At 33.6% G+C, this 10,254-nt stretch overlaps 1 protein-coding gene across 1 annotated transcript; it reads left to right on the forward strand.

Annotated features, from left to right (window-relative positions):
* The first annotated feature begins 479 nt into the window (after positions 1-479).
* Positions 480-3,842, forward strand: LOC141668062 (F-box/FBD/LRR-repeat protein At1g13570-like). The gene is made up of 4 exons (XM_074474750.1): positions 480-636; positions 970-1,834; positions 1,960-2,124; positions 3,274-3,842. Exons 2-4 carry the CDS (start codon positions 974-976, stop codon positions 3,550-3,552), a joined length of 1,305 nt encoding a protein of 434 aa, XP_074330851.1. The 5' UTR covers positions 480-636; positions 970-973; the 3' UTR covers positions 3,553-3,842.
* The last annotated feature ends 6,412 nt before the right edge of the window (positions 3,843-10,254 follow it).

The following is a 10,254-nucleotide window of genomic DNA, read 5'->3' on the forward strand; positions in this document are numbered from 1 at the left end:
CCTTTTTTCAGAAAAAAAGAATGCTCAAAATAAAATACTTTTCACCTTCAACTTCCCAAAATTTCCAGATGCGCGTGAACCGCCCAAAATACCCACGAAATACGCATTTCAGGGATGCATATTCAGTCTTCTAAAATTTAACATATGAACATGCGTATTCACTTTTGGTTTTACAAAGAATATGCATGTTTCACTTTTGGTTTCACAAACATGCGTTTTCACGCATGTTGAACATACGTATCTTATTGTTAAAATTTTAAAATCTTTGTGCATCCCCACATACGTTTTCAGTGGGTAAAAAGGGCGGAACATTCCGTCAATAGATATTTTGGGCAAATCTACCCAAATAGTGGTTATTTTGATTTGTCATTTTGTGCAAAAAAATATTTAAAAGAGGCATTTTGGTCATTTTTTTTAAATATACTCATAAGATAAAGCCTTCACCGGGTAATATTTATTTTGAAGCACCACCCCATCTGGTTGACGTGGAAGCTGGGAAGACACAACACCAGCATTAGTCACGTCCCTTTCTTTAACCATACAGAACAGTTTCAATTTTTTTTCCAGTGGAATGACAAACTTCAGTCGAAGCACGATTTTTCTAATTAAGCCCTAAATCACAGCACCGAAACTCAGGTATAAATAAATGCATATATGATTTATGAAACCTGTATATTGATATATGATAGTATGTTTTCTTCAATCGTTTGTGGGTTTTGATCAACTATTGTACTTTAAGTTTACATCTCGAATTTTGTCCTCTTTTTTAAAGAAACACTGAAAGTGCTCTGGTTGAATTGTTTGTATATATGGATCTTGAAAACATGTTAAATCCACTTTTATTAGTTGATATATGTAGCAAAATCTCATGCTTTCAGATTTTGTGACTTTGTGCAGCGAGCAATTTATTTACTACTTGTATGTAGGATCCTTTTAATTTTTTGTGTCCCTGCCTGTTTCTGTGTTCAGACTTATGGCTAGTGATTCGAAAACTAGGCAATTTGACAATAGAAGTGCAGCATTCGATAGGATAAGCAGCTTGCCCACAAGCTTAATGGACTTGATCCTAGAATGCTTACCGACTCATGATGCAGCAAGGACAAGTGTTTTCTCTAAAACATGGAGGAATGTGTGGGGAATGCATCCCCGACTACATTTGGATGAACATTTTATCTCGCAATTGGTTTCTCAGAAATTTTCCGAGTTAGATAAACAAAGTAAAATATTAGAAGTTTCCAGAATCATTACTGATATATTTTCAGCTCATAGAGGCCCAGTTTTGGATTACCTTCTTTGCATTCCTCGAGACCTACCTATTCATCAAAGTCATCATATGGTTACATGGATTAAAAACATAGCAAACAGTGGTGTTAGGAAACTGGAGCTTCTTAATGAATCACAAGATGCCTGCATTGTGCCCTCTCATATCTTTTCTTGTTCGCAATTAACTCATTTGACCCTCATGAACTGCATACTAAATCCACCCCTTGGATTTGAAGGATTTCGTAACCTTTTTAGTGTTGAACTTGTGTATGTCACAATTAATGCTGACATGTCATTCGGCACTCAACTCAAGGAATTGGAAATGGAAATCTGTACTGGGATTGAACATTTGGGACACCAATTTCAATGTGAAAACAATCTCACTTTCTTGAGTATCATTGACAGTGAAGATATTGATTGGCAGTGGTTTGAATGCACCCAAAAGATGGAAGTTCTTAGGCTCGGGATGGATGAAGTGCCAAGTTCTGGTATGGAAATGATTACTTTAGACAAGCTACTTTGCAATATGCCTAGACTCAATTCTCTTTTCCTTGATGGCTTCTTCCTCAAGGTAATCTTTAATATCCTACTAGTAGTAAAATTGTTATTTAACTAATATAATTAGTTGTTCCAACTAAACATCTTACAAAAGTAATTTTTTCCGATATACTCAGATATAAACGTGTTTGTATGTAGATTCTTGAATCAGGTGCAGGTATTTTGAAGAAGTTCACGAGAGCTATGGAGAACATGAAATATCTGTACCTTCACCGTATTGAATTATATGATTTGATTCAGATTCAACATGTTCTTTGTTTGGTCAGAAGTTCACCTTATCTGCACACTCTTGACATCGATCTGGTGAGAACTTTTTTTCCCAATCTTATCATAATCCTAAGATAGACTTGGAATAAACAGATTTTCTTATCAATGGACAAATTATGTTATCAAATAGTAGATATTTTAGAATACTGAATTTACCATATTGGCTGCATATAAATGTGACCCTAGATGTTTTTGTGTTTCAACTTGTAACTAAGTATAATTCACAAAACATACCCCATATGTTTTTCCCTCTCCTATCTAGAAACAACTTAATTAAGCAAGGAATGAATTTTATTCAAGAATAAATGCTTTAAACCTACAATGTTAGGTATATTTTATTCTTGCTCATAAACCTAAAATACTTAAATTAGAACACTGAGTGTCGGACATGTAACCTAACTGTATTCTGACTAGGGCCGATATAATCTAAAAAAAAAATATAGCCCAAAACAGGCCTAAAAGAAGAGAAATGAATGAAACACCTAAAAGCCCCCCTCTCGAAGGCTTAGTCTAGTATCTACCCCTTTGTCTAGTGTCTGTTTTTAATCCAAATGTGAGTATCTACCCCTTTGTTTATGTACCTGTCTAAGTTTTACACAATCTAAATTTGGAATCATATTTTCCCCTTGATTGTGTGGTCGCTCCTACTAAAAGAGTGTGAGATCCCTTTCTCATAAATACATAATCCTTTCCTCCTTTAGATTTTATGCATAATCTTTTTAACTGCAATAAAGATGACCTTACACATCGCTCTGTACAAGTGATAATCACTTTAAACTATAATTTTTACTCACTTCCACTCAAAAGTTTTCTTTGCTCTTTTGAATAATATTTTTTTTTTCTCTTCATTCTATAACAGGATTTAGTATGAACTCATGTCTCTTTAAGAATTCACATTATATTTGAAAGTTTCTCCGCTCATCTATTACAAAGTTGTATAAATGGTGGCATGGGGTCATAATTATATAATCAATTTATTTGGTGGCTGGTCAGGACAATTTGTCAGTTTTAGAGATTGGGTTTTATTATTCACTACTGTATCTTATTTTATATGAAGAAGTTACAACTTATTATTAGAAGATACTATATGTTATCTACAATATTTGTGATAGTAACATGAATTTTTAATGCATAGATATCCATCAAGAACTAACTGGATAGCTTCTATATTAACATTGTATATAGGATCATGGAGTACATAGCAGTGATGGTATGGACTTACTGGACCTTGCGATGTTGTCGGACCACATGATTCGGCTTGAAACCCTTAAAATATACAACTTGATTGGTTCCCGTGCCGAGTTTCAGTTCCTTAAACTTTTGCTTGCATCTTCCCCTTCGCTTAAACGGATTGAACTTAAAATGAAAGACATAGTTGATGATCCTACAGAAGAGTTGAGGATTTCACAAGAGTTGTTGCAGATCCCTAGAGCATCCAATTCTGCACAGATCCAGTGGATGTAGTAGCGAGTCTAGTGGCAGGGTTGACTGGTGTATCTTGTGCAGCAGAGCTGTAGTTCTTCTGGCTTATTTCAACAGAGCTGTAGTTCTTCTGGCTTATTTCAAAACTCTTATTAAAGTGCACATTGAACCTTTTTTTGGTGGTTGTAAAATCAATTGGTTTATAACGAACTCATCAAGGTCCCTTATAACTTGTAACCATCTGAAAGACATTTCTGCCATAGACCATACTGTTTTTGCAAACTCACATGTAAACAAGACATGAGTATCTGTTTCAGTTTCAGAATGACACCAGGGACACAGTATACTGATGTTAACCTGTTTCGTTGCCAGTGCGTGAGCTGTAGACAGACATGACTTACAAACTCGCCATAAGAAATTGGTAACCTTGCATGGTAATTTTAACGACCATAGCTTGGTCCAATACAGCTTAAGCGCATCTTCAGATTCACCTTGCATCCATCGATACCCATTCTTTACTGTAAACTCCCCTTTCTCCTCTAATATCCAAAATCATTAATGTGTGGTATCATTCATCGGCAACGGGATTTTCTTAATTAGCTTAGCATCTCGACTTTGGAAAATGTCATGAATGACATCATAATCCCATTTACGCTCGTCATCCTGCATTAAGCTATATACTGTGTTATCGTGTATCTGCACAGGCATTGGAGTCATTACATATTCATTATTCACCTCCGGTAGCCAAGGAACACCCCAAACACATATATCCTTTCCATTCCCTATGCTTTTCCGAGCCCCTGCCTTGACCACCTCTATAGACGCCAAGATACTTCTCCAAACATAACTTGGATTTGTTCCTACTTCAGCATCTAAGAAACTCGAATTAGGATAATCCTTCGGCTTCATTACTGCAGAAATTAATGGGTTAATCCCTTAAGTAATCTCTGTTGGGAAAAACAATAGAACAACAACTAAATTAACACACGAGACAGTTATATAACGAATAACAATAACAAGGCAAATCACCAATAACGAAAACAAGCCACGATGATTGAAAACATTAAATAATCAGAAACTGTAAAATAAAAACAAGACGGGGAAGAAAGCTTATCGTAGATGTTCAACGGCGATCAGACGTCAGTCGCCCGGAAATATGTATGTGTATATTTTCTAGAAAGAGAAGGGGGATGAAGAGGCTGCTAGGGTTTTCAAGATGTATATCCCACTTTTCATCAAAAACATTTTTCTTCTTTTTAATCCCAAAAAAAAATATAACTGATCAGTTTTAATTAATATAAATATTTTTACTTAAAACATATTTTAATATGAATATTATTTAGAATTGTAACAGTTAGACATACCCAATTTACCAAGCCGAGACCCATAAATTCTAGGCCCACTAACAAATTCTAACAAATAATATTTATATTAATATATTATATGAAGTCACTATTTATTTAATTAAAACAATAGTAAAATCTCTCACCCAGGTCGCCTCGCGTACCGAAACATTCGCCCATCGACTCGACCCGGGTTGTGTCGTGGCGAGGCGAGGCGGCGGCGGCGCGCGTGTGCGCGAGGCCCATACTACACTCGCATGTGCATGCGTGCATGTGTGCATACCCACATGCCTTAGTAGTTGTGCACTACACTTGCATGTTATACAATATAAAGCCACCAACACTCTTTTACCATATCAATGTGGTACTCAAGTTTTTACAATTTAGTCAACCACAAACCAATTTCAAGCTAGCCATTACAACTCCACGTTTCCTTTCCTCTTGATCTCTCCCATGTAAATATGTCTCCGGACTCTTAAATATAAACCAAAACTAATACAAATCCAATTATTAAACCGAAATTATATTACTGTCAAAGGTTACAATACGGAAGCGCGGCTAAAAGCGGAACTCCAAAAGTCAATATACTTCAATCCTAAGGTCCTCGAACTCCAATGATATCTAATTCGATTTCTTAGACGAAACCTGAAAAAATGTAAGAATGAGCTGCGAAACCCAGCAAGAGACCAATCGATCTAACTAGTAGGCCAAATAACATATACAATATAACAAAAATACGATAATTATACGACACGATATTCGAAACAAACATTTTCTATACACATTCTTACTCTTATTCGACACATACGATACACATAACACATAAATAACAATAATTTAAAACCGATAATTCATGCCACAACAACTACAACCCGCTGATAACTCTTCTAAATTTTCAGAAAACTGTCACTACAATCCGGTGAACACGGTCCTAAGTTCTTATTCGATATTTTCACAAACCATGGTACAAATCAAAGATCTCAAATGATCGTCTAGACATCACATATATACATTCATACATATTCTATATCACATAATACTATCAAATATATCATCACTTAGCCAAAGTTTTGATAATCAAATTTACACGTATATCACACAATTTTGAAAACACTAGAACGATCGATCGAAAACGTACCTCAAAACCTGACAAGATCTGAATATACCCTTTTTAACCCTCTAAACGATGTTTTCTTAGAAAATACAAAACACGAAAGTTGTATAGAACGGAAAGACCTTTCCGAAAAGTCTAGAATCAACAAATTCTGACTTACGATGAATTTTCTACGAATTTTACAAGATTGCTGATTTTGGTGTATAAAACCCTACGAAATTTAATAATTAAGGCGAGGAAGACGGATATGGTGTATTTATAACGATACAAAACCCTATATCTTAACATATAAGTTATCCATATTAGAATCTGATCCAAATTTTAGTCCCATTGGTCTAATTCAATTTTAATATCCTAATATTTATCTAATTTTAATACTTTTTGTTTTATTATTTTATTATTAATCTTATTCTAAAAATTACCGGATATTACATACTACCCTCCTTAAAAAGAATTTGGTCCCCAAATTCACAACAATTCTATACATCTAGGCTCTCTAATCTCTTATAGGTGAAACTTAAACTATGGTCCACAAGATCGAATCCTAAGAAAACACTCGGAGGGACGGCCTGCTTTGATACCAACTGTAACAGCCCGTACTTCCGGACTATTAAATCTAAACCAAAACTAATACAAATCCAATTATTAAACCGAAATTCTATTACAAAGGTTACAATACGAAAGCGCGGCTAAAAACGGAACTCCAAAAGTCAATATACTTCAATCCTAAGGTCCTCAAACTCCAATGCTATCCAATTTGAACTCTTAGACGAAACCTGAAAAATTGTAAGAATGAGCTGCGAAGCCCAGTAAGAGACCAATCGATCCAACTAGTAGGCCAAGTAACATATACAATATAACAAAATACGATAATTATACGATACGATATTCGAAACAAACACTTTCGATACACATTTTTATTCTTATTCGATACATATGATACACATAACACATAAACAACAATAATTTAAAACCCATAATTCATGCCACGACCACTACAACCCGGTGATAACGGTCCTAAATTTTCAGAAGACTGTCACTACAATCCGGTGACCATGGTCCTAAGTTCTTATTCGATATTTTCACCAACCATGACATAAATCAAAGATCTCAAATTATCGTCTAGACGTCACATATATACATTGATACATATTATATATAACATAATACTATCAAATATATCATCACTTAGCCCAAGTTTTGATAATCAAATATACACGTATATCACACAATTTTGAAAATACTAGAAAGATCGATCGAAAACTTAACTCAAAATTTGACCAGATCTGAATATAGCTTTTTTGACCCTCGAAACGATGTTTTCTTGGAAAACATGAAATACGAAAGTTGTAGAGGATGAAATCCTTTCCGAAAAGTTCAGAATCCACGAATTCTGACTTACGATGAATTTTCTAAAAATTTTATAAGATTGTTGATTTTGGTGTACAAAACCCTACGAATTTTAATAATTGAGGCGAGGAAGACGAATATGGTGTATTTATAACGATACAAAACCCTATATCTTATCCTACAAGTTATCCATATTAGAATCTGATCCAAATTTTAGGCCCATTGGTCTAATTCAATTTTAATATCCTAATCTTTATCTAATTTTAATACTTTTTTGTTCTATTATTCTATTATTAATCTAATTCTAAAAATTACCGGATATTACAACAATCCATTATTGTCTCAGAAAATCCCTTCATCAATCTTCTAGGTTGTCTTTGCCCCCCTCTCTTCTCATCCATCAAAACAATATCATTAAAGTCTCCTATTATACACCACGGTAACATTGAGGCTACGGATAGATCACGAAGCATATTCCAATATTCAATCCGTCTAGCTCTATCAGGAATGCCATAATACCCAATATATCTCCACCTTCCAATTTGTTCATTATTGACCTCAAAATCCAACAGAAGTCTAACTGTCCAGCCCACGACAGTTCCATGCTAAGATACTCATAATATTTGGTGGGCCTGGACCCCAGGACCCGCCATTAGCAAGTTTTTTTACACATCTTTCTGTGGATTCTCATATATTTGTCCCGTTACTTTCTCCATATTTCCCATTGTCAATCCGCTGTCTTTTGGGGTCAATCACTACATTCTTAGGATTAGATTCCTTGTATCCCTGGTTGATATCTTTTGTTACTTATTTTCCATTTAATTTAATTTTATCCCCTATCTTCTGTTCCCTCAAATGACTTGATTTGACTAGGACCTCTCCAATCTCGTGAATCCTACCATCAACACCCATGAATCTCGAATTTCCCTGTTTTCCACCATGGGCGCTTGATGCTTCCCCTTGTTGCTTCTAGGCACCCCATGCATCCTTTCCACGACCTGCATTTCGAATCCACCTCGATCCTTTATTATTTTTCACACCTCTGGACGGTGCACGTAACGAAGTTCTGTATGCCTTGTCTATCTCTTCTCAGGATTTGAATAAACAACATCACACACCCTTTCAAAATGTCCTATGACACTGCAAACAAAGCAAAATATACCAAGTTTTTCACTTTTAAAATTAATCCAACTCCAATTGTTTCCTTCTCGCTTTATCTTTAACCTTCGTTATAGCGGCCTTTCTACGTTCACTGCAACCCGAATTTTATATATGGTTTCCAGCCTCCTTCAAATGTTCCTGGATTTGATCTGACATACTTTCCCGTTACTGTACCTATGTTTTTCAAAATGTTCTCAGAGACAAAGCCCCTTGGCATATCATATATATATATCATGTATATGTATCCATATTTCCATATCTTGTATCTGAACCGTAGTTGGATGTTCACTAATTTCCACTTAATGAAGCACAAGTATCTATTTTTTAATAGACCAAGGCCCTCCCTCTATAACCTTTGCCACATCCAGTTTATGATAGAATATGAGCGAGTATTTCCGACCTCCCATCTCATACACCTCCATTCCTTCTTTGGGTCGCCACAATGACGCCATTAAATTCTGCATAGCTTGAAAGTTGATATTTTTCTCTGTTATAAACTTCTCCACCATTCGTAAAAAAAAAACTTCTCCACCAGCATTTATGTTGGTTTATGTTCAACCACCTCAGTATTGGTCACCACTATTTTATCCTCCTCTTCTTCTTCGATTACCAGATTTACATACATATCTTCTAACGATGCTTCAGAACGTGCCATAATACCCACACAGGTTTTAGTAGTATGATGATGAAGACAATGATATTATGTTGATGAACTTACTAAGAATATGGTGTTTAAAAAACTGTCATATAGATAGAGAAAAAAATTATCATATAGACAGAGAGAAAATTGGAACGCGAATTACCATCTGAAGTAGCTTAGCTTTAAGACATGAAAGATTGTTTTGTTCTTTGCTTTTATGTTTTTATTTAGCATTATGTACTTTATTATATCTCCAGCTAAATTCTTTTTTTTAGTTAGTGTTCATGCAAATTCTACTGACAAATTGTAATGTCCCGGGTTTTAAACTAATAATATAAAAATAGTAAAAATCTAATATAAATAATTATGAAAAAAGAAGAAAATTTAAGATAAAAATATCCCCCGCTTTGCATGGTTAACAAGCTACTTTAGTGTTTTATACTAATAAATACATATTAATTCATTCCAATTTATTCATACTTTATTTATTCTAATTTTATTCTAATGAAAACAATCATCTATCTACCGTATTACTTAATATAATTTGCACTGTGGCGGTTGTGGATATATAACATGAATTTTCAACTTCATAAGATTTAAATTGAAACTCTACTATAATTATGAACTTGTAAATATGATAAAATGGAATTAAATAATTAAAAATTGTTTAACAATATAAGTTTTATATTATTGTTTTAAATTACAACATATTTTAACAATCAGATATAAAACTTAAATATTCATTAATATATTTTTTAATAAATTTAATTTGGTAAATCATATTATGTAATCCGTGTTTTAAATTTTTATCATTATTTAAATAACAGTGTAAATTACATTTATTTATATTAAAATATAAAAGATACAGTTGATAATAAAATTTGCTTTGATATAAAAAAATTGATTTGTGAAATAGATTAAAAATTTAAAACCATGTTATTTTATAAAAAATATATTTTTTACTAATCTATTTAATATACATATAAAGATATACTTTTTTAAATAAGAATTATGAATTGAGACGAGGATATCTTAATTAATGATCCTGTCTTCGAATTCTTTTATTTTTTTTCAAATTCTTTAAATTTTATTCTTCAATCAGAATCTGTGAAAAGAAGGAAGAATTCTTAAATTAT

The sequence above is a fragment of the Apium graveolens genome, chromosome 6 (assembly GCF_009905375.1).
Source record: "Apium graveolens cultivar Ventura chromosome 6, ASM990537v1, whole genome shotgun sequence".
Classification (NCBI taxonomy): Eukaryota; Viridiplantae; Streptophyta; class Magnoliopsida; order Apiales; family Apiaceae; genus Apium; species Apium graveolens.